The sequence below is a fragment of the Alligator mississippiensis genome, chromosome 11 (genome assembly GCF_030867095.1).
Source record: "Alligator mississippiensis isolate rAllMis1 chromosome 11, rAllMis1, whole genome shotgun sequence".
NCBI lineage: Eukaryota > Metazoa > Chordata > Crocodylia > Alligatoridae > Alligator > Alligator mississippiensis.
Window position 1 is genome coordinate 5418242 of NC_081834.1, and position 24212 is coordinate 5442453.

The 24212-nt window shown below is 47.9% G+C and overlaps 1 protein-coding gene across 6 annotated transcripts in view; it reads left to right on the plus strand.

Annotated features, from left to right (window-relative positions):
- MEGF11 (multiple EGF like domains 11) overlaps nt 1–24212 on the plus strand; it is a 392338-nt gene that overhangs the window by 355338 nt on the left and 12788 nt on the right. The window contains exons 22-25 of one of the 6 annotated variants that reach the window (XM_059714543.1): nt 6551–6669; nt 16415–16481; nt 17948–17978; nt 23993–24003. The exons of the other annotated variants lie outside the window; for them this stretch is intronic. Of the exons in view, the coding sequence (XP_059570526.1) occupies nt 6551–6669; nt 16415–16481; nt 17948–17978; nt 23993–24003 (228 nt within the window). The remainder of the gene's footprint in view (nt 1–6550; nt 6670–16414; nt 16482–17947; nt 17979–23992; nt 24004–24212) is intronic. 6 annotated transcript variants of the gene reach the window in all.

Here is a 24212-nt window from a genome sequence, read left to right on the forward strand (position 1 = left end):
GCTTTGGGATCTGTGCTGTGTTTATTACATGAGGCCCAGTCCTTGCATTGAGGCCAATAAGAGTTTTCCCTACATAGGGACAGTAGGATCAGGTTTTTAGTCGGGGAACATCAAGGAGTGTGGTGATCCTTGGATTGTACCTGGCAGTTGTGCCTTCTGTTGCAGATAGCTCCCTCCCATTAGGAGTTGCCTTTGTCCCTGCAGGAACCATCCTCCAAAACCACTATAGATAAGGCCAGATAACCAACACAATGTCTTCTGATGTTATCAAGTGGGGTTTAATAGCAGCTAGGTGGTGCCACTCACATCCATCTTCTCCTCCTGTAACTGGGGGGGGGGCACTCTTCTTGATGGCTTGTTTAGGCATTAGTGACTTTTCACCCTCTCCCTTCTTCCCTAACTAATGAAGAGTAGGATACTCCATAGCAGGTGGTTTTCTTTCTTTTCTTTGCTGGGTTGTGCCCATCAATGCTAGCCTTCTAGTTTGAGCTTGTTCTGCTTTCCTGTAAATGAATAACAGGCTGGTACTTTGGGTCCTAGGGTGAACAGAGGCTCCCAGACCAGGGAGAGGCTCATCTAGTGTGCATTTTCAACAATCCTGCATTGCCTCCCTTCCCTATCTATAGTCAGAAGATGCTTGGATCCCAGCAGGTTGTTGCTGTGTCCTGTGATGACCTGGCTCCCAGAGTAAGCCAGGCCCTTACAGGGGGAGATGGGAGGGATTAGGGAAGGTGCTGTAATTCCTTGGGAGTAATTGGCTGCCATTTCTTGACCATTCCTGAACAGGTTATGTGTTGGAGGAAATCTGTCTCTGCAGAAGAGAGAGCATGAGCTCATCAGCCTCTGTTACTGCTTGGGTTTCTTCAGGGTCTGGGTCCTGTGATGGCCCTAGGACCTTGGTCCATCTGCTGTGGACATGTTTGCCCGTGGTGGCCTACCCCACTTCAGCTGTCTATGCCTTCATCAGCTCAGCCTAAACTCTTGCCTGTTCCACCTAGTAGTTACAGGAAATCCACCTTAGATCCCCTCTCTAACTGGCTTTAAGTCATGACAGAGATCACTGTGGCACATAGGTGCACGGGTGGGTTTCATAGGACATGGTGTAAAGTCCACACTAGGAAGCTGTGCTCTAGGCAGAGAGGAACATTCTGAATGCCCCAGCCATTCATTGAGTTCAGGTTGGCCAGCCACCAACTTCTGTACAAGGCTTTCACAATTTAATTTATCTGCATTGATTTACAATGAAGGTGTATGGTACCCACGGTCTGGGAGAGGCACAATTTGCAAATTAGAAAATAAAGAGAGGAATGTTGCTGAGGTTCTGCATTGCTGGATAGATTAGCTGCCCATCCGGCCAGGAGAGTATGGACCACACCAGCTGGCTGGCTTTTTGATTTACTGCTCATGGAGAGCTTCCCAGTTCACCTGATGGCATCCCCATCTGACATTCTTCATCCAGGCAAAATGCCTGCTAGTGTTGGGGGTTTGATGCTTTCTCATCCTTAAACAGAACTAGTCTCACTGGCCACATAGGTAGATTCATAAAACGAAAGATTACGGTAGCCCAGGTTTAGCCAGGGAAGCCTTCCTTCCCTGAGCTGGTGACTCCATTTATGCCACATCCAGGGTTGCCAACTGTCTATAAATGTATGGACAGTTCATCAAAAATAAGGTTAAAAATGCCAGTCCATGAAGTCCATGAAAAATGGAGCCACCTTTAAAAAAAAAACTAAGCAACTAGGAGCTTTATTAAAGCTCTGTTATCAGAAAGAAGCTGGAGGCAAGCAATGAAGGGCAGACAGAGCAGAGTAGCCTCAACTGGTATCTGAGCAGGACCACAGCATCTTACACAGAGCTCTTGTGAAAGCTTTGTAGTTCACGGGAGCTTCCATAGCTTCCTTCCCCATCACCAGCCATGTGCTGCTGCTGCTGTGTCCCATCTGGTAGTAACACGTGTTGCCTTATAGGTAGGCAGATACTAGTCCTTCTTTTGGGGTCCATACTTGGAGGGGGTGGCAGGACTAGTGAGGGGATGGGATGGTGGGGAGCAGCATGGGGTGGAGTGCTGTCTGGGGCATCAGGGTGTGGGGATGAGTAGGAAGCCCTGAGGTGGGGACAGCAGGGTATAAAGCCACTGCCCAAGCAGGCTTGCCAACCCAAGAAACAAAAATTAATCATGTCAATCTGCAAGCTTTAATTAATCTGCAAACTTTTTACTGACACCCAAACATTTTTACTGTGGTTGGTGTTAAACCCCTAAATTTGTCTAGGGTCTGGCAGAAGGTTTACATTTGCATTATGTAAAATGTATATCAGTAAAAAAGTTTGGGTGTCAGTAAAAAGTGCAGACTGTTAGTTTAAAAAAAAAAAAAAAGTCTTTGGTTGGCAACCCTAGCCATATCCTTCCTCTGAACTGCAGACTTGCAGCCGAGAGCACATTGTACCCCAAGAAGCCCAGTCACTTCCGGGTGTCAGGCTAGTTCTCAAGCTACTGCTGGTGCAGAAGAAGCAATTTCCAGGGTGTTGACTAACCATTTTCTGCATGCAGAAGAACTGGTGACTTCTGTGTCCAGTGCAAAGGCAGAATGTTAAATCCTTTCAGTGCCCTGTTCGGGATGGATTAGACAAAGGCTGAAATGCCCTCTTCTTGGCTTTTTGAGCAGTGCTTATTAGGGTTGGGTATCATTGTCTGAGCTTCCCTAGAGGAACACTGGATAATTTGATCACTCCAGACCCATCTCACATCTAATCCTCTGGTGGAAAGCTGAGACCATCTTTTCCAGATCTTTTTCCTCAGATCAGTTCTCCTAACAATAGAATTGGATTGCTCAGGAACCTGTTGTGGAGCTAGAGCAGCCATCACTTTTTACAGCAGTCACCAAAACAGAGCTTTTCCCTTGCCCACAGGGGCTGGTCAAAAGATATACTGTGCTGTTAGAGGTAGCAGAAAAGGACCAACAAAGGACAAGCCACTCTGTCTTTAGATCAGAAAGCCTGGAGACAGAGCCCACACAGCTTCCTCAGCAGGGAATTGGGGAAGAGAGGCTGAGACAGGAGCATAGTTGGGAAATAACAGCTGGTAGTCTGACTAGATGACTACGAGTGTGTATGTGTGTGCATGTGTGTGTACATGCGCATACACATGCTGTAGTGGACCATGAGAGAGAACTCCAGTGCTGCCTACGGGTCACATAGACTTCAGACTGACATTGGAGTTTGGCTTGTGAACTGATGCCAGAATATTATATGAACATTTCTACCCAGTTCCAGGAGCTATTGGGGTTCTCTTAATTCACTTTCAGACATATGGAGCAGCCTTTTAACTAGCCGTAGCTGTTCTGCCAGTGGGCAGGAAGGACAGAGCTTCATCAGCTATAGACTCCAGTGTGCATTTTGCCTGAATAAGGACAGCACAGAGTCCCGTGAGGTTAAGGGATGTGCAGGGCCTTGTGAATGTTTTCATCCCAGATATGAATTCCACACTAAGACTCCCTGGGAAAGCAGAGCGCTTCATGGACACAAGAAGTGACATGGCTCCCACCAAGAAGAGCTCACTGTCAAATTAGGACAGTGATGGACATGACCGGCTCAGAGTCAGCTCTGCCTAGGTGGGCTCTGTAGCCATATAGACTCCACCTGCTCTGCAGAGCCTGTGCCCGGGGTAGTAGAGCCCATCCTGGGATTGTGACGGGGAAGGAGGTAGAAAACAACATGCAGCTGCATTGTTTGGGCGGGTTTGTATTTAAGGTGTTTGAGTCCTTACAGATCTCCTCCTGTTGTGACTTGACCCCAGGCCCCACTGCCACTTCCTCATTTCAAATTCACTGTCCTGATCCCACCAGGTGACAGGTGTGTGCAAATCCTTGTGTCTTCACTGTTCCCTCCTGATCCCTGACTCCTATTCAGGGTCCAGTTGAAGGCAGTGGGAATTTGACCTTGCAGTGGGCTGAGCAGTCTGGGCCTCATCCAAGCCTTAGTGGACCTCCTCTCCACTGGCAGGCCCACATGTCATTGCTTCCTGGTTCTGAGCCAGGAGGGTTTTGCACTTGGAGAACTGAGCCCTGAGGTTCAAGTGTGGCCCTACCACAGCAGACTCATCCTAGCTTATTATCATTGCTTGTTCCTGGTATTTTAAGCCTTGCCCCTTATGGTATCTTTAAATATAAATCCCTTGCTTACAGCTCAGAGTAGAGTACAAGTCTAGTTGTAAAGAGAGTGTTTTTGAACCGGGGTGGCAGTGCTCCGGCACTGGAGTTTTTAAGCAGCGCTTGTGAGTGCTTTGTGACAATGAAAATGGACAGTGCTATCAGGGTAAATCATCCTGAGTCAAACAGAATTGCATGGAAGTAATCCTGGGTGCATGAGGCTGCATGCAGCGAAAGATTACAAGGTTGTTGGTGATTCAGGTTTGTGTACGAGTCAGATTCATTCATCCAGGAAACAGGGCAGCGTGGTCACTTTTTCTTACAGCTGTTTTTCACAGCTCGTTCTTCTCCAGATGTGAGAAAGGACATCACAGATGACGCATAATTCGACTCGGAGATTAGCAGTCACCTCCCGGCCAGGAGGTTACGGGTTTGATTTTTTGTATTCAGCTAAGATCCCACACAACACTGACAGATACCTGAGTGAAGCTGTAGGTCCGTGGTTCCCCAACCCATGACTCATAGGCAGCATGTTGCCTGCAGGACCCTCTGGCATTGCTTGAAGCCACAGAAAATGAAAGAGTTTGAACTAAGCTTGACAAGGGAGCAAAGCACAGTGCTGCCTTCTAGCTTGGTGGTGTCGTTTAGGGGCCAGTGAAGTTGGGTACCACTGCCCTACAGCATACCACTGCTCTGCATGGGACCAACCCAGTCTGGGCTGGTGAGGTTGAAACTAAAGCTCCCTTGTCTTTAGGAGCATGGAGGACCTGGGCTAGTCTAGCGAACATTTATTCTCCCTCTAAAGCAGGTCCAAGGCTGTGAGTGAGCTACTGCATTTCTGATGAGCCCATAATGGTTGTTCAGTTGGTGTTCTGGTCTCAGGTCTCATTTACAGTCACAGAGTGGTGGCTGTTGCCTGTTATTCTATTGTTAGTGTCACATAATTATAGTTATAAGAGATGGCGAGGTCCTGGCAGACAATCCCGTCTCTGTGGCCCCAGCACTGTGCAGAATTGCCTGTGCTGAATGTTTACTCCATATCCGTGACAGTCCAGAGGGATTTATCCTGCCCCTCACACCATGGCACCTGACCACGCAAACACAAGTTTGGTCCCTGGGATGCTATGGGACGCAGCCGTGCTCCAGCTGAAAGAGTTGGGTACAAAGACCTGTAAGCCAGCTGTGTTAGACATGACCAGAATACAGAGCACTGGCCTCGGTCTTTCCAGGCCCTGGATCCCAATATTCTGACGTTAGCACAAAATTTGCTGATGTACCTGGAGCTAAAAGCTGAAGTTGGAGTTCCTGCACTGTAGAGCCAGCCTCTGGAAGTCAAGCTCTGCTGGCCGCCAGGCAAGTCTTGCCAAAAGGGCTCTGGTAACCCAGGATGGAGCATGAAGCAATCGATCAGCCTGTCTGGTCATAGGGGTGTTTGCAAGGGCAGCTTCTTCATGCTGCGTCCTACAGGCTCACCTCGATCCTGGCCCCGCCTGGGGGAACCAGTTATTGAAAGAGGTGACACTACAGTCTGTTTAACTGACCCGAGATCTCCACGAGATGTCAGCAGAGCAGCAGTAACGCATTAATCCCTTGCTTGTATGCAAGGCCTGGCTTGGTTAAATGCGCTGGTTCATTTTTTAACAGTTCATCTTTGCTGCTTCTATTCAAAGGCAAATTTTAACAATTTCTTGTCAAACCTAAACAAAAAAAAAAAAAGTCAGGATTGGTGCTGCTAACTAAAATGGCAATGTAGAATAAATGCTTTCCCTGGTACATTATTTGGTACAATAAGTGTATTCATAGCTAACAAAAGCAGTATGTAGCAGGGCCTTCTACTTACCAGTACAACTATCACTGTTTGCATTTCAGTGGTACAGCATTTCCTTTCTTATGTCTTTGATCAGCTGGCAGTAGTAAATGTGCTAACCTCATCGGTAAAAATACTTGTCAGACCTAATGTTACTTGCACTTCCTGTATTAAAAAGTTATAATTAAAACGTTCTTAAATATATGATTATTTTCATTAAGTGACCATTAGCTGGTTTTCAGCTGTAGGAGGAATTTGTGATAGATTTACCACTCTCTGGGGTTTGCATTTTTTCCACTAAATATAATGCAATTTGATAACCAGCAAATACTTTTATTTTTAATGAGCATCTTCCAGATGATAAAACTCAATGCTGTTTTACTTTTGTAACTGATTTGCAGTGGTTCTTCTCATAATAGTAACAGTAAAAAATTCCACGCTGGGCTCAGGCAATCCAAGATAGTTTAACTGCTCTGGAGATATATGCCGTGTAACAAAATGCTTATCAGTTTTTTTGGAATCTGGTCTCTTAAGGTATTTTACCCAAAGTACCGTTATGGCTTCCAGAGTCTTTTGTGATGACTTGTTTTCTTCCCAGATGTATCTCAAGGTAGCGGCAGTGTACACTGTTTTTCCAATCCAAGCTACCATACTCTGTCATGTGGTGTGACTTCACGCTTCTTTACCAATAATCTGGATGGGAACAGCTCCAGTAAGGTAGATATGATCACACCCCACTGTAGCAATGTTCTTATCAGTTCAAGGAAATGTACCAAAGTAATGTCCGTCAGCTCCTAGTTTCTGCCAGCCTCATCTTAAAACTCTGGCAATGGAGAACTCTAATACGTTAGCCTAAATTATGGAAAAAATGGTCTGCTCTCCTATACAGCCTATACATGTATCTGCATAGCTTCTATGCTGGATACTGGAGTTTCAACCCAAGCAACTCTGGGACAGTTGGCTCCAGTTTCTCCAAATGATGTTCCTTTTTTGGAAAACACTAACAACCCCTCTCTGGAGAGATAGATCATGTAACTCCTATTCATGCTGTGCGGTATCTTGTTCAATGCTTGTTCCTGTTGACTTCAATGGGACTATTCACAGAGTACTACTCCGTGTAAGTAAGGGCTTCACAGCCTTTGGCATGTGATGGAGATACCATTCAATAATGAGAATAACTCTTCATGTGGGGCTATAACAAGCACTGTACTTTTTTAGCAGAACATCATAAATTGATTTCTTGGGGGGTATCTGCTTAAAAAATGATGCTCCCCTGTCATCCGTGTCATTTCAGTCCAGATGTAGCTTTTCTAACCAGGAAGTCACCAGAGCAATTTTAGAACAAAAAAATCTTTATACTGTCTGAAAGGATTGAGTAGGGGTTCCTTGCATCCTCCTTTTAACAAAGTTACTGATATTAAAAGAAAGTTTAATTGAATTGTAATATGAAGGTTCGCTCCAGAGATTTGTCAGAGAAGAGTTAAGGCAGATGTGGAAAGCTGGGACCTGGCTTATCAGTGGGTTTAGTTCAGTATCCTTTCCCACACCAGTGGTTCCCCTTCATTGTGCACTTTTCCTTCCCAAATGGAGAGAGCAAGTGCTGGGGACTGTCAACCATGGGCTGAGCTGCAGGGGGGGATCCTACCCTCCTAATCCTTCTGCGGTCACTGACGTGGATTCAGAAGAGGCCAAAGCAGGTGCCTAGCTCAGCAACCTGAACAGCCCAGAGGAAGCCTTCTTCCAGCCAGTTGAAAAGTTGCCCTTTGGGTTTAAAATGGGAAAACAATGGGTTTTTTATTATTTTGAGTGCACTTAGATGGCCTGACTTTCCTTCTAGGTCTCCCATGATCTTACTTATTCATAAGAATGCTGTCCAGCAGGGGTGTCAAATATATGACCAGGGCTGGAACTGGCCCTCTGAACTGTGTCACGTAGCCCATGGGGATCCTGGATCAACTGGGATTTTGACAGCGGAGTAAGCAGTGGGGGGATTAACGCAGCAGCTCAGGCAGCTGCAGGTGTTTCAGCCCGACTACCACTAGCCCTGCTGCCAGAGGTGGGTCTGGCTCCAGCCTGCGAGGCACCCTGCAGTCCCAATCTGACCTCTGGGACCTGTTGACTTTGACACTTGTGCTCTACAGCATGGTCTGGCCCAGGACAACTTCTAGCATTTGGCTTCTCTCTGTGCTTCTCCAGCCAAGTAAGAGAGAAGAGCAGATAAATCCCTAACAGCCACTATAGCAAGTTTCATCTCCCAGTGCGTTGCCCGGTGCTGCCTCCGCTGCACAAGCTGGCTCGGAGGCCGTGTTCATTCACGGGCCAGCCAGGCTCAGGAGGAACCAGGGCCAGAGGGAAGAGGAGGAGAAAATGGCAAGGGAGTTCTCCGCAGTGCTGAGACTGACTAAACCACAGGCCACTGGATTTATCACCATCCCCGGGGTGCAGGAGACAGCAGGCTGGCAAGGCCCAGCACTCTTGTTTCCTAACTGGGGAGGCACAGAAGGAGCCCGGGGAGTCAATGCAAGCCTCATTGGAGAGCCCCTGTCCTCCTCAGGGTCAGTGCCGGATTTAGGATTACGCTACTTAAGATACAGCTTAGGGTCTCACAATATGAGGGGCCTCTAAAGAAAACCCCTCCTGGACACTGTCATTCTAATGACAAAAATATACATATAGATGGATCTACAGTTATTACTCATACTGAGTTCATCAATTTGTTCAGAAATAACAAGAATTAATCTTAAAATTTCCTGAAAATCTGATTTTGTGGATTATTTTTATCGTCTGGGGCATCTTCAACTGGACATAGCTTCGGGCCTCAGCATGTCATCGTGCAGCAGTGCTCCAGGTGGTCTCTGCTTCCCCTCCCGCTGTCATTTCCCCTCCCTTCCAGCATTTTCATTGCATCCCTTCTCATGCATCTCTCCCCATCTCCATCCCTCCACTTGCTCTAAGCCCGCTCCTCTCCCCTCGCGGCTGCCTGCTCTGTGCAGCTCCTGCAGAAAGTCACTTTGTCACATTCATGTCAGGATGCGGTGGAGGGGAAGGTGCTGCCTAGGCTGGCTGGTGCAGTCACTGCAGGCAGCGAGGAGCATTCGTTAGGGAAATAGGGTCGTTGGGGATGGCTCGACACAGAGGCAAAGTAAACAGCCACTAGTAAGTTGTGTCTGGTAGGAGAGTCGCACACGGCATGGCAGGACTCCAGCATGAGGCAAATCTGTCCTCTTTCCCAGCACTGAGGCTAGAAGGAGAGGAAATACAGTGGGTCTCCATCCTTTTCAAACACTCAAACCAGGAGAGGAGGCATCTTATGTTCAGGTGACTCCTTCTGTCAGGACCTTGACAGCTGCCTGCTGGGGCCTAAAGACTGTAAGTCCAGTCCTGGAGGTCAAAGCTTGAGGTCAATAAGAGAGATGATAGAAAAGTAGGACTCATGAGGTTACTTAGTCCAGTCCTCCGGTCAAGGTTGGATCATCCCTGACGAAACCATCCCAGCCCTGTGTCCACCTAACCAGCTCTTGAACATTTTCAAGGATGGAGAGTCCACGGCTTCTCGAGGCAGCCTGTTCCCATGCTTGGCCACCTCCTTGTTCAAATCTTCCTCCTAATCTCCAACCTCAATTTCCCCTGCTGCAGCTTGAGGCCGTTGCTCCTAGTCCCGTCCCCTTCAGCCGCAGAGAGAAGCCCATCTCCATCCTCTCTGTAATCGCCCTTCGGGTATTTCAAGACCATGATCAAACCCCCCTCAGTCATCTCTCCTCCAGACCAAATACCCCTGGTTCTTTCAGCCTTTCCTCAGAAGTCCTGCCTCCCAGGCCTGTAATCGTGCTTGTTGCTCTCTGCTGTTCCCTCTTCTTTCCATACAAGGTGAAATCCCTGAGTGAAATCCTGGCCCAGATGAAATCGGTGGGAATCAGTGGGAATTTGAACATTGATTTTGGTGGGGACAGAATGTCTCCCTTTCTTTACTTGTTCCTTATGGCTTGGGCAGATGACCTGTTTGTACCTGTGTAACCAGCCTTGGCAGGGATGCAAACAAGGAAGCACACAGGTGATGTCAGTGCTTGCATTGTAATGTCTGGCGTGGCGTAACCCAGGGGAAAAGCAGGAGTAAAACGGTAGCTGTGTGAGTTACGTACGTGTGGTTCCAGCCGTCACCTCCCATCCCGGGACAGCCCTTTGCCCAGCGCAGACAGGCTAGTACCCTCCCTGCCACCTCGTGGCAAGACTTCGTAACAGTGCCTCTGTGAACAGTGCCCTGGAATAGCTACTTGTCTGTCCACTCTGGATCCCAGTGCAAGATGCATCGTGGGCAAAACTGATGTAGATCATACTGGTGTAAATGTGTTGTCCCTCCAGGGCCTTAGACTGGTATCCTCCACCTAGGGATTGCCTTTATCTTGTATCTTGTGCAGCAGCATGCACATTGCTGGTACGTACCCACTTGAAATTTTCCAGCGTAAGGGAAAGACGTTCAGCATGTAACTCTGTATCTCCATTGTGTAGCTCAGTCCTCTAGCCACTGATGTAAGAGGACGAGCGCACAGGTTCCCACAGGTGCTGAGAACCTGTAGCCCCCACTGAGTTTCATGGAGACATTCCCGTAAGGACTCTGTGTGGCTACATGCTGCAGAGCCAGCCCCATCTCTCTAGTCAGCCGGGCGTGGAGCAAAAACATTTCACTGTGTTTTCACTAGTCTTAGGGTCATTTGTCAGAAAAATGGATTTCAGATGTGTGACAGCAGGGCTGATCAGAGAGAGCATTCCCACCTCGTTCTCTCCGAACGATTAACCCTTCTCCCCCCACCCCTCCCACATACCGGCGGAGAAGAGCAGCACAGTGCCGGAGCCCTAGTGATGCCTGCTACAGGTATTGTAAAAATCAATTGCTGTTGGGGGTCCTGTCCTGAATCTTGAAAGCCTGAAGATCTGCAGCCATTAAAGTGGGTTCTAAATTCCACCAAAAGCTTTGCATAAAATGAGAAATGTCACTGGAAATAAGCTGGCTGGCTCGCACCCAGCTCATAAAAAGGAATTTGACCACAAAAAAATTCATGAAAGTAGCTTTGACTTCAACTTACCAAAGAAAGGGAAGGAGGCTGCGAATACGGAATAGCTGTTCCGTGTTCAGCCAGCCTCCGAGACAGGCTAGACTCTGATTGTCATCCCCATGAACTCCGTGGCAAAACTCTCATTGACTTCTGTGGCACAACTGCAAGATGGATGAAGTACCTAACTCCTTCAGGCCTCTGAAAATTCAAGGTTTGCCAAACTGATCAAGACATCACTGCCCAGGTGTCTCTTGAAGGAGGCATATATAGTGACATTTTTGTGCAGGCAGTGCTCTCATTGATCTCTGTGGAGATTTTGCCAAGTGTGGAGTGCTGTAGCTTTCACTCGTAGCTGTTCAATTTATGTTATATGATTTTTCAGCGGCAAAATTCACTATGAAAGAAAAAAAAGCCAGAAGCAATTTCTCCACAGTAAAGATTAAAAGAATCCTCCATCTTGGAGAACATTAACAAATTAAAGGAGCACAAAGCGACAGCTGGAATCACACAGTCATAATTATTGCTTTCTAAAAACTCAGAAATGGCTCAAAATCATTTCATTAAAAGAAGAAATCAGCTCTGGCCCCGAGCGTTTCTTACCAAGTCTTGAGGCTGGTGAGCTGTTGTCATAATCCTGGAACTATAAAGCTGTTAATGGAAACTTTTAAGACCTTAACAGATGTAACCTAAAGGTGCAGCTGAAATGAAAAATGGCATTTGTGCTACTAATTCAGACTCTTATGGATGAGGATGGGGCCATCAGCCCAGCTGGTGTAAACTAACCATGGAGTCCATGGAGCTGCACCGATTTACATCCTCTGCACATGGCCAAAGATGTGCGTTTCCTCGCTGTGTGAATACGTTACAGTGCTGCCCACTTCTCGTGGGTTCGGCGCTGCCTGTGTGTGTCTGCTTTGACCACGCTCTCTCTCCAGGTAGCATGTGATCACTGCCACCAATGCTGACTTTCCTTGATGGCAGACAGCAAGGTAGAGATGCACTTTATAGACTAACTGAATCAGAGCTGCGTAAGCTTTCATGAGCCAGCGCTCACCTCATTGGAGGCTATGAAAAGACATGCAGAGAGAGTAGGAGGAAATGCTGAGTTAAACTGAGGAGTGGCTCCTGTCTCATCTGCTACAGCAATCCAAACATAGCCCAGGGCAAGGAGCAGGGGTACAGTCCTCGGCCTCTGTGCACAGTGAGTTGAACTGAAGATGCCCCAGGCAATCAGTCAGCTCTGCCTCTGCTTCTGGTCTGTCCCTGGGGAATGCAGGAATTAGGGGAGAGGTGGTTATGGAGCTGACTAATGAGCTGATAACGCCCTGTTTTTACTGACAGAGGTAGGGGGAGAGAGTTGAGGAACTAGGAATACAGCACCAGAAACAGCAGTTCTGTGCCCCGGTGCCAGCCTGTGATGGAGTCCCAGACCTTAGCCCAGAAGGGACCCTTGAGATGGTGTAGCCTCACCTCCTGCACCCCAGGCCAGAGGACTAGTGCATCTCTTGCAGGCAGATTAGCAGCACTGGAGACACTGTCCCTCAGAGCCACCGCTGCAGCCCTGCTCCAGCGTGTCTGCACATAGCAGGTGTCGTTCGCACGCCTGGCCTCCGGACCCTCATTACTGTGTGCAAACCATGGCGTGGTGATCCAAGCACCCAGCTGCACACAATCCCCACTGCACATGCAGTGATGGGCTTGCACGTGTAGTGTGTGCTCCCACGAGCCGTTTCCGGGAAGCAGTCAGAGACCTAGAGGCTATCCGTTTGCTGGCAGAGACCTGACTCTGCCTGTGTTGGGGTGCCACAGAAACAATGCCTCTTTTGGGGGGCACGGGGAGCTCTGCCTCGGGACTCCACAGGAAGAAGCCTTATCCCTCTTCAGAGAGGAGCAGCTGAAGTCAGCCCACATGTGGCTACACAAGGGGAAGTCTCTGGCTTTGAGACCCTGGCTCATCTCAGCCTCTGGCTTCCCTGGTGATCTGTAACACTACCACCTCCTATTTTGGTCAGGTCCCAGGAAGGTGGGTGTTTTCTTCTTTAAGGAGAAGGGGTATGTGCTTATAAAACCATTTACAAGAATAATTCACAGCAAAGCCTGCTCCCACTGAGCCCTGCTTCCCTCTCCTCCCCACCGCAAAGTGTTCCCAACGAGACCCGCAGGCTTGATCTCAGCCCACTGAGCTGCTTTCATCCCAGTGTGCAGTATGTTGGACACAGAGTGTGCTCTGGTTTTTCTGGCTCACGGTGCAGGGGACAGGTCCTCGGGGCTTCCCCCTTCATTTTGAGACTCTTTGTGTTGTCCCTTGAGCCACACTGTTCTCACGCACACGTGGCTGGATTTGCCCTGTCACACCCAAGCCAAGGCTGTGCCCAGTCCTGTGCATGCTGTACCCACCTGCTTCAAGGCACCCAGCACCCTGCACACTGGGGCCCAGGTCCCGGAAGCTAGAAGCCTGCACACGCAGTGGTCTTGCTGCCCATAGAGGCAAACCCATGTATTTTTGTCGTATTACTGCACTGTCTGTCACCGCCCCATGCTGCTAGACAGCTTGTCACACAGGCATTGCCAGTGAGGATGCAGCCAGCGGTTCTCTTTGTAGCTATTCATTGCTGTTACAGTTAGAGAGAGAGCTTCTGCAGAGAGAGTGATGGTAGAGAGAAGGGACCAGCTGCTTCTCATGCCTTCAGGATGTGCCCAAACTGACCCTGGGGCCCACGGGGCCTCCCCAGCTTTTGCCTCTGTGCAGTCCTTGCCCTCTTGGAGCCCAAAGATTCTCCGAGGCTTGAACCTGCAGTGAAGCTGGCCTCCCTCCATGGAATAAGCCCATTGCCCTGCTTCTCTGCCCCAGCCATGCCTAGCTGAGCGGTTGCACTCAGCTGCTTGCCTTTAGCAGCTTGTCCAACGGCATCACTATGTCTCCGTGGGGCACCGTGTATTCTACAGGCACTCTTACTAGCTCCAAACAGCTCAAGACTTCCTTATTCCCATGTCCTTGTTTTAAATGTATCGTATGCACAGTCCCAACCACAAGCCAGGAAGTGTTACTGGGATAAACCTAAGTCTCACCTGTAAAATCCCAGGCGCATGTTGCAAGAGGAGAGGGCCCATACGGAGCTGTTTGTAATGCTAGTAAGTTTGCCCAGCCACCAAGAATCTTCCTGGCCCTGCGTGCTGTTCCTACCTTGTAACTCAGCCCTGATTTGCCCAAAAATTCATGAGTCCTTCACCCTCTTTAAGATGCCCCATTAGATCTGATGGCTTTGCATGTCTTATCACAGAGACAGCAGTTTTCAGGTAGGATTCACACCCAGGCCACACAAGATTCAAACCCAGAACAGCTCAAAATTCTGACATTTTGAATGTCTGGACTTGAAACCCAGTGGCAGGTTGAACGAACTTCATAATCGCTGACCTGATATGCTCAAGGCATTGAAAGCATGAGTGTGGTACTGCATGAAGTTTGGTCTGACAACAGTGAATATCAAATTGTCCGGCTAAAGTGCCACCTGATGTTCATTACCCGAGTGTAACATATTAGCCTTAAGCACGCTGTGCACTGTTCATGCTGATGCTACGTGGAGGATTGCATCTGCAGGTAGCTTTTATCCTAAGACTGAAATACAAGTGGATGTTGCATTCAGTACCTGCACCTGGAAATTCCCCAGAGCATTTTCCCTTCTAACTCTAATAAATGGCAGAAGCACAGGGGTCGTCACATACTGTAGCATGGGAAATGCCAATGTTTGCGAGACAGTGACCACAGTAACTCGAGCAGATCAGGACCCAGGTTTGCCATCTTGCAAGAGCATTCAAAATTGCACAGCTTTTTCCTAGCCCAAGGACCTGTCCCAAGTCGGGTTGAAAAGTCAACTTCTTGAAAATTTTTGAGAGCCAAAAACTGCGAGGAAAAATTAGATCATTTCAACAACAGCCTTTTGTTTTGATCATTTTGAAACATTTTGTTTCCATTTCAACCTTTAATTTTTGCCCTTGATGTTAGAAATTCCCAGAGCAGTTCAAACAGGGCAGTAACTTTGAAACCAGAAAAAGGAAGCTTTTCATTTTGGAAACTTTGAAATGAGAAAATACTGAAAATTCCAGCGCTTCCTGTCTGCAGAAAAAGCTCCGAGTAGGGAGATTCATTCAAATCAACTCTTTGAGGTAAACAGGGTTGTTTGCAGCAAGTCATGATTTTCCGATGAAACATGTTTTGCTGGAAAATCCTGAACCAGCTCCAGCGACTACAGCAAATCACAGGCCCTTTCACAGAGCTGATTTTCCATAGCGATCTTTGCTCTGAACTGCAAGCAGATACTCAGTAAAGCCAACCAGACCATGAGCAAGACCTGGACAAGAACATGCTCCCTCCTTTTCTGAGCCATGCAGGAGCAGCTTGCAGTTGAAGGACTCCCGGGACTGCTTGCTTACACTTCACTTAATGCAGGGACATAATCCTGCCCCTTCTGAGGAGTGTTTTGCACCAGTGTAATAATTAGCCCAGCCTTCCACCGCCTATGTGCAGAATGCCCACCCAGAGCAGTCCTGGGAGATCGTGCCTCCAGCAGCCCAAGTCTTTCTGGGGCGCCTCTTAGGGTGTTACAGCTTTGCTGTTTCTGCTAGCCAGGGCTTCTAGCTAACTGCTTCAGTCTAGCTCGGGGGGGGGAAATTCCCCAAATGACAGCAAACTCAAGAACATATTGACAAGCGTGCTTAATACAAAAGTGGCCTTCACCAGACACTGTCGATCTGTTGCTGGCAACGTGGGCTGTTTTCCTATCCGACTGTCTCTATCTGCTCCAGCACAGAAGCCAGCTGCTGTCTCAGCCTTGCTGCTTGGCATGACCCAGGCTCTAAAATGAATCTTTCCAGCAGTGGCATCTGCATGGGAGCCCTGGCCTGCTTTCTGATTTTGCTGGCAGATCTGCCTGTGCCTTGTTCTTCGTGTTATTGTCCTTGAATTGTGAGGAATCGTGTACCCATTCCGTCTCTGTTAACTGAATACATGGATGCATAAGCAAACCCCCCTTATTCCAAACAGCTGGTGTCTGCATGCTCACATGGGCTTTTTTTTTTTTTTTTGATACATTCGTCTTCATCAGTTGGGTTGAAGCTGCCAGCGTGTCTCTCCGTGCGCACAAATATTTGATGCATAATTACCGGTTGCCCAAGGAAGTCTGTCTTTTTCCAGCATGCTTGTGTTCATTGCTTAGTGAAGTGACCTTCCTTTGTAATTTTCCCTTGTGCTAGCTAAAAGCTGTCAAGCTATTGCCAGATAAATAACTGAATCGATGAGGCAGAAGTAATATTTTCCTACCTTTTTGATTTATGGTGCAGTTGGGTTGAGGTCTTGGGTTGGGAGGGGCGTTTGTTTATCTCAGCATTAACCCATTATCATACTTTTTGAACAGCTCAGTAACAAAATCCTTGACAGAGAAACTGCAGACTGGAGACGGTACAGCTTTCTGAATGAACTAGGTTAGTAATTTTAAGAAATTTAATCATTTAAGTAGAATTTAGAGCCATTCCAAAGCCAGATCTGTTGTCCATAAAGACAGTAACAATAAAGGAATATTGGTACTGTCTTTATTTCACTAACAGAATAACCTGTAGTGACAGTTTAAACCTTAAAGAGTTTGCTTTACCAGACGTTGCACCTTAAAGAAACTGAGCCAATAATTGCTTCAGTCTCCCTTTCTGTGTTGGCCAAATGATCCACATTGATCTGTTCTGTGAATGGGATATTTCTTAGGACACTGAAATTCATTCACATTCAGGTTTTGTTTTCTTCCTTCCTGTATGACCAGTGTAATTTGAGGGTCTAGTGTAATTTGAGGGTCTAATCCTGCAGTCCTTCCTTAGTAAAGCTCCCTGTGAACCCCATGGCTGGAAAGGAGGGAAGGGGTAGAAGCTGCTAATCCCTAACTCATCCTTGGAAGGGTCTCAGAGCTGCTTTGCACACTTGAGCAGAGCAAGGCAACCTAAATGAGTAAGAAATCAAGCTCAGGTTCCCTTTCCTCTCCCCACATACAGGCCTGGCATGATTTTAGCAGCTAGTATCTCCAAGGACCTAAAATGCAGGGTTTATATGCTATTCAAGTGTTCTCTCGAGCACCTGAAACTTAGCTTGTCAGTGAGACAAAGCATTCGCCTCTACCTTCACTAACTTGTGGGATATTGGCCACAACACTCTTCTGGGAAATAACGTGAGAGAAAGGACAGTGGTAATTATAAGTAAAGCTTTGTGATTTCAAGACTGAATTTCTTACAGCTTGCCACGCAGAGGGATGAGTACAAAATGCCCCAGGGCTCATCCCTGTCACTGCTCTCTTGGTTCCAACAGTTGCTTTGTTGGCAATAGTGTGATTTTCAGGACAATCACGAACCTGTAAAGCTTCAATACAATGCTTTTGGCATCATTCTCACCCACTGGTGCAATCTTCATGGTTATCCATAGGGCTGCTGAAGACATCCTGATGAATTTGCCTACAATATATAGAGACTGAAGGGGAGAAAATCAAATGCAGCTTACCCAAGATTTGCTTTAACCTTTCGTTTCCTCTGCTGCTTCCTCAGGCTTTATTTGCAGGCAGTAGTTGTATTTCCTTGCATCTCACACCTGCTGTGTGCTATACTTGTCTTCCATTCCTGAATTACCCTAGTATTTTTACCAGCAGAATCTGGTACCTTTGCAATGGCAGAAGGATGTGCAAAAAAATTGAACACATTGAAGCAGATATCTCAAGAGAATATCATCACAATTTCTTTGCCAAGCATCTTGCACCCTGGAGATTTTGTTTTAGGGGAATCTTTTTTTACAAAATATTCTCTCGCACATGGAAACATAAAGGATGTGACTTTGCTCCAGTGCTTGTCCAAACTCATTTTCAGGGAGTGAAGGCTTTTGTTCAAAACAAGCCAATGTTGGTATGAAAAATGAGCAGATTCTCATTTGAAACTTGGCGCTCTTTTTGAGCACTTAAATGTGAAAACTTCCAGTTTTGAATGGCAAACATTTCCATGGAGGAACATTTAAGTGGAATTCCTCCTAATGGGTCTGATTCCTGGTTCCCAAAACCACAGCCTAGTCAGAAGAGCAGGAGACAATTCCTCCTCTATTCATCCTCTGAACAGTAAAGTAGAGTGGGGGAAGACAAATCCATGGGTGCTCAAAGGATGCACCAAAGAGGGAAGCCCCTGTCTACTTACATTGTGCCACTGGCTCCTTCACTAGCCACTCCCCTCACCGCTTGCTCTCTTGCTGTGAATGCACTTTTTAAAGGAACAGGGTGAGCAGATGAATCTGATCATAGATCAGACACTGCAAATGCTATAGCCACAAACTCCAGAATGCACCACTAAATTTCAAAACACCCCTTTGGTGACCAACCCAGAAGTACCCAGATTTCTAAACCCTGCTCTGTTCAGAGAGATTTTTCCAGTATTCAGTTCTTGTTTGGATGTCTGACCTGTGGTGCTCAGTCCTGCTCACATACTAGGAGGGTAGAGAGGTAGATACATAAAATGAACATGCCTATAATAGGCTACAAACACTGCAGATGTCCGTGTGTATTGTCCTGGAACAAACCCTAAAAAAGATTCGTGGGATGAGAAGTGCTGACAGTTTGTCCTGGGACACTGGGAAGTGCATCTGAATGGTTGTCCTGGGCTTGAATCATTGGCAGAAAAGTGTCAGTGCATTCAGTCGCTCACTAAACCCCGATCAGAAAGGCAGTGTGTGTACACAACAGTCCCAGGATGTTTCTGTTCCAGGACAAACACAGGTGCAACTTGTTCAGGGACAAATGCAACATCTGTTCCTAGCCATAGAGAGAGGGGGCTCTTAAAGGACTTAAGTGATTCACTGGGGCCAGGCCATGTGTACTGGTAGGCTTTTCTTCTGTGCTCTTCTACCACCTTATAGCAGTGTAGCTTATAAAGGGAATTGCAAGTAGAGATGGCAAAACAAAGTCCAAAGTAACCTTTCCTCCTTTTCTTTCTCATCAAAAGAAGCAGTGTCCAATGAATCTTGCCTACCTCTGCGCTTTCTCTTGCTCTGGCAGGTTAGCATTGCTTGTACACCTTTGGGAAACATCGTTCTTCTCAATTGCTTGTTTGCAGCAGCGTCAGGCTGTGCTGAGTCAGGGAGTCATTGCCAGTTCTTCTAAGTGGCAAAGAGCAAGAGAAGTTCTCTTTGAGGAATATGGTTCAAATGTCCCATGACAGCGAAAGAGTGGGCAGAGGAACAGACCATTTCAGACCTCTTCAGGATTCTTTACATTCTTAAAATCACACTCCAATCATGATAATGGTGTAGATAATAGAAGATATATCAGCTTTGGGTGGGAAGGTCTAGCAATAGCTTAACCAGTGGTGACTGAACACATACCAAGAGACTAAGAAAGTGAGGGCAGATGGGTTCAGACCACTAACCCCAGCAACTCTCAGAGACCATGCCTATCATCCACTGAAGTCAGTGCAAGTCTTTCCACTGATTGTAATGGGCTCTGCGTTGACCCCAAAAGAGGGAAACAGTTCAGGAGTGATGAATTAGACATCTGTTCAGGGTCCAAAGGATTGCACAAAATTTGGCCCCAAACCTTTGTAGACGTCCACATCTTTAGCCTTAGATTACAAGACCCTCGTGGTCCCTTCTAGCCCTGTGATTCTGATTGGAAATTAGCCAAGTGCACCAGCATTTTCTGCCCTTTTTTCTTCCTTTCTTATTTTTCACCCCTTGGATTCCTGCTGGAAAGTGAACTAGCTGTAAAAAGAATAGAGATCGTTGGCTTTGTAGTGCCTACAAAGCCCTCATGGTCAGATGTGTAGGCCTTTTAAACTCAGTTAAATTTCACTGTCAGACTTCAGTAACACACCTGGCTCGTTTCCCTCCCAGCTTCTAATACTGGGTTGTCAGACCTCGTGCACTGAGATAACCCTACTTTTTTAGATCAGATCGGAGCAGCCTTGATGGAGACAGGCATACATCAGACAGATAAATCCCCATGCAGAACTCGTTCTCCTGCATGTGCTGCAGAGCGGGCAATGTCTGAGGAGCGTGAGGTCCCAAGGAAGGCTCGTCTGCTTTGTCTTTGTTGTGGGATATATTATTTTGCTGCTTTACCTCTACATCAGTCTGAAACCTAGCCCTGTCGGCTTCAGACAGTGGCTTGTCTTTGCATTTTTCTACTGCTTGGCTCCCATGACAGAATTGGAATTGGTAGGCATGTGGCTCGTCTGTCTTTAGGACTCATATTCTGGTGCACGTAGCAATCCTGCAACAAAAAGCTAGCCTGTCATCACAAACAAGAACAACTGGTAAGTGCAAAGTGTTTGGCTTCCAGGTCCCATGCCAAGCAGGTTTAGGATTCTTAAGCCGCACCACGAGTTTAGAAAACAACATTTGCCTAATAACTCGTGTCTCAGAAGGAGGCGGCTACAAACAGGAATGGCTGGCTCACTCTGCTCCGGGGTTTGCATAGCGGAGGTCCTCCGTGCAGTGCCTGAGCACCTGGTTTGGGGTATGTCGGGAGTGGCTAAGTAGCCACCGCAAGTACAGGTGTGCGGTTTGTGTTCGAGTCACAGAGTTTGGATCCAGACCTGGTTCCGTTTCCCCGAAGACCAGGCTGCCTGAGAAAGCGCTTCCCTCTGGGAGTCTGATCTAGCCCATTCCTAAAGGCGCCGGAGGCATAGTTTGAATTTAGATCCAAACCAAATTTCCCCCGATTCAGAGACCAGCATGTGTTTTTAGCCCACTCCCACACTTCTCTCTTTGCCAGCTTACGAGGACGTGCACTAAGCACACAGGTTTCAACTTTTGGGGGCTTTTCAGGGACAGTTTTGAGATGTGTAAATACCAATATCAAGAGTGGGTGATGAAAGTAGAAAGCTGTAACAGCGCTAAACTATGGCAAAATACAGTGTCTTGCTTATAGGGCTTTGAAAATGAGGTTGAGCTACGTCAATATTGCTCAGTGTCATTTTCCTTTTGTCTCCTACCGCTTGAGAAGAGACTTGCTACTAAAGAAACCCACATCTAGAGCATGAACACAGCATCGGTGGGGCCAGCTACCGGGCTCTTGGCTCAGTGGGAGGCGATCTGATATACTCTTCAATAATGAACTAGCAGTTTATATTGTCTTTGGCAGCTGCCTTATCGCAGGGGACACACCGGTGTGTCTGGAAAACTTTAGTCACGGTAGCCCTGTCACTTGTAATGCATATATGGTTCATAGTCCTTTGTGGTCCCACAACCTTTCTGTTCCACTGCTTGTGCCTATTTTGTTTCATGTTACTCTTATTAGGTGACAAAGTGAGGAGACTTGGAAAACACCTGAGTGTGCGAGAAGGTTATATTGTGCAGAGACTTACTGGGTGATAGCAAAACAGTTGACGCTGTTGGTTGAGGGAAACCCAGTTCTGGACGGAGTGTCCCTCGGTCGGTGCCTTGTGGGCAAACAGCAGCTTTCCTCATGTCCTTGCAGCGTGCTGCATTCTTGTTTTCAGCTCACTACATCGTGTTAATCAGCGTGCATTTCTGGGCTTTCCATTTCAACTGCCCAACAATGCACAATGTATAAAACCCCAGCAATCCAGCAGGATCTAGAGAAGGTACAGCACGGCTACAGCCTGGGCCTTGCAGAAACAACCCCTTTGGCAAGGGGGTCTCGCATGAATAGCTCCATGTGCACTGGGCAAGTAAGGTCTGCTCACTGGGTTGGCAAGGTGAGGTCCTGTGTGCGGTCAGAGAAGTTGTATTTAATGAGCAGTTGCAGCCTCTAGCTGATGCAGCTTTCAGAGGTAGGCCCCTCGTGGGAAATCCAGGTTTATCCCCCTAGTGCCATAAATGCACAAGGTGCTTTGCAGACACACAGAATAGGAGCTGACCATCTGCAGGCCCAACTCCGTTCCCCGTTACACTGGTGTGAGTCGGATGAAACCGAGGCTGAGGGAATTGAGCTCAGACTGTCCCGCCGTAGTCACCCCGATGCTTCCCTGCTGAACTGCCCTACTGCAGGTTCAGCTTGACAGCAGTCACTGTTAGTTTAATCCAGGCTCCTTTCATCTTCGGGTTTACAACTTCACACCCGTTCTGTGGAGATTACTATCCACGTCTCGCAAGGAGACTCAAACTAGACGTAACCATGTGGTCCGCAGACTGACTTCACGTTTCAGTGGACCTGACTCATTGTTCCCTAGTGTTTGATAAGTCGCTAAATGTTGACGTTCCTCTCTCCATACATCAGTATCTGCCCACTGATCCCTAATGGCCCCTGGGATATTGCTCTAAAACATCACTCCAGTTTTATTTGGTGCTTCTTCCAGCTCTAACTCGGCTGCCTCCGGCTGGCATTGTTCAAGTCGCTTGCAAGGACCTGGACACGTTCTGAAGCTCATGAGCCACCAGACATTCCCTGTTGTTTGTCCCTGCCCCTTTCCTGCTTTCCGGGATGCTGCTACGCTGTGTTAGCAGTGCTTCTCCCTGTGGTCCTAATTGCCTATCATGTGCCGAGAGTCCCCTTTGTCCCTGCTGGTGCTGTTCTTCTCTACCTCGCTAGCCCCAAACAGAAGTGCCTGTCACCTTCCCTTTCCCACGTGTGCCAAACTTCTTATCTCTGCCCCTGTCGCCCTGTTATTACTGTCCGGGCTTCTCTTCCTTGCTCAACCCTCCATCAGTATGTCACCTCCCATCCTTCATGCTCGCTGCTGCATCCCGTGGGCCCCACCTCTCTCCTCCTCCTCCTGATGCTCTGAACGGTTCCTCTCTCTCATTGTCTGAAGCTCTGCAAAGGGTCTCAGGACCCCTTATAGTCCTGGGAGGTTGGTCAAACACTCCAGCTCAAGAGGACTCCAGGAGAGGCCACAGGCCTCAGAGGGGGGGGACCGCCCAACTTCTACCTCCATAGGCATATGCAGATAGGGCTCTGATACAAGGAGATGCCACAATAAGCAAGTAGCACGTTGACACCATTATTGTCCCCTCCAGTGACATTAGGACCTGTTCTGCATTGCACTCAGGCTTGTCTCTGGGACTCTGGAAAAATAAAAGGACCTTGACTAGGGTAAGAAATAACCCCAGGGACTATCCTGGCTGAGAGCTGGCAACCGGCAGTGTCCTCCTGCTCCCAGCCCCTGGAGGGTATAAATGAATGGCGAGGGGAAGGAGGGGACAGGGAGGGGGTTGATAGGGGACCAGGGGAACCAGTCTGGGAAGCTCATTTCACTGTGGCCCCAGGCCCTGCCAGCCCTGTGATGGTTTACTCCTACTTTTGCCCTGCTTCTCCACTCCCCTTTCCTGTATTTACCCCAGAGAGGGAGCGAGGGGGAATTAGGGGCAACGGTTGTTAGCGCTGGACTGTGAGAAACTCCAGGAGAATGGTCTTCTTTAATGAAAAAGCAGAGCTGTCAGGAAGGAGCTGGGGGGGCCCCACGGGTCACTGCCAGAGGTGGTGACAGATCTGTGGAGAGCAGAGGACATGGCGGGAGGAAGGATTGAGAGACTCCTTGGATGTTTTATTTGCGGGACTTCTTTAATAACGTATCTCGCTTACTCGATTGTGAACTGCGAGGCACGCGGGCAAGGCGCTGCTTCGGTGACTGAGTTTGTGTCCATGTCATGCTAAAATATGCCAGGCCGCGGAGTTCAAAAGAATTTGGGAGCAGCCGTCGGCTTTTTCCTAAACCTGGTTATAATCTAGGGGGATTGTCAGCAGTTAATCAACTGGAATAGACTCCCCCTCCCTCGGCCTTGCGGGTTGAGTGGCAGGTTCCCCTGGAATTTCATAAGCAAACTCGCTTGCTATCGACCCCCCGCTGTAAACTGCTGCCCCGTGGAGCAGCTGGGGAGCCGCGGAGGGACAATTGCCATGGCTGTTGATTGAATTACATGCGGATTTGGAAAGCGAAGGCACGTAAACGTAGCCGGAACGAACACGGGCAACGCCTTTGAACCAAGTCTTGTGACGCAATTAACTTTCAGACCCACAAAGGAGACACAGTCGTAAATGAGTTGCCAGGCCATATAATGGAGCTCGTTGTCTGAAACACTTAGTGTCAGGGTTCCCCCTCCATCCCTCTAAACCAGCTGATTCAGTAGGGAGTGTAAGAGATTTGTTCCTGGGTTTCTTCTGGGCAGTGACCCTGGGTAAGGTGTTGGTGCCTGATTCAGGGAAACAGTCCTTGTCAGGAAAGGATGCACTTAAGCCCCAT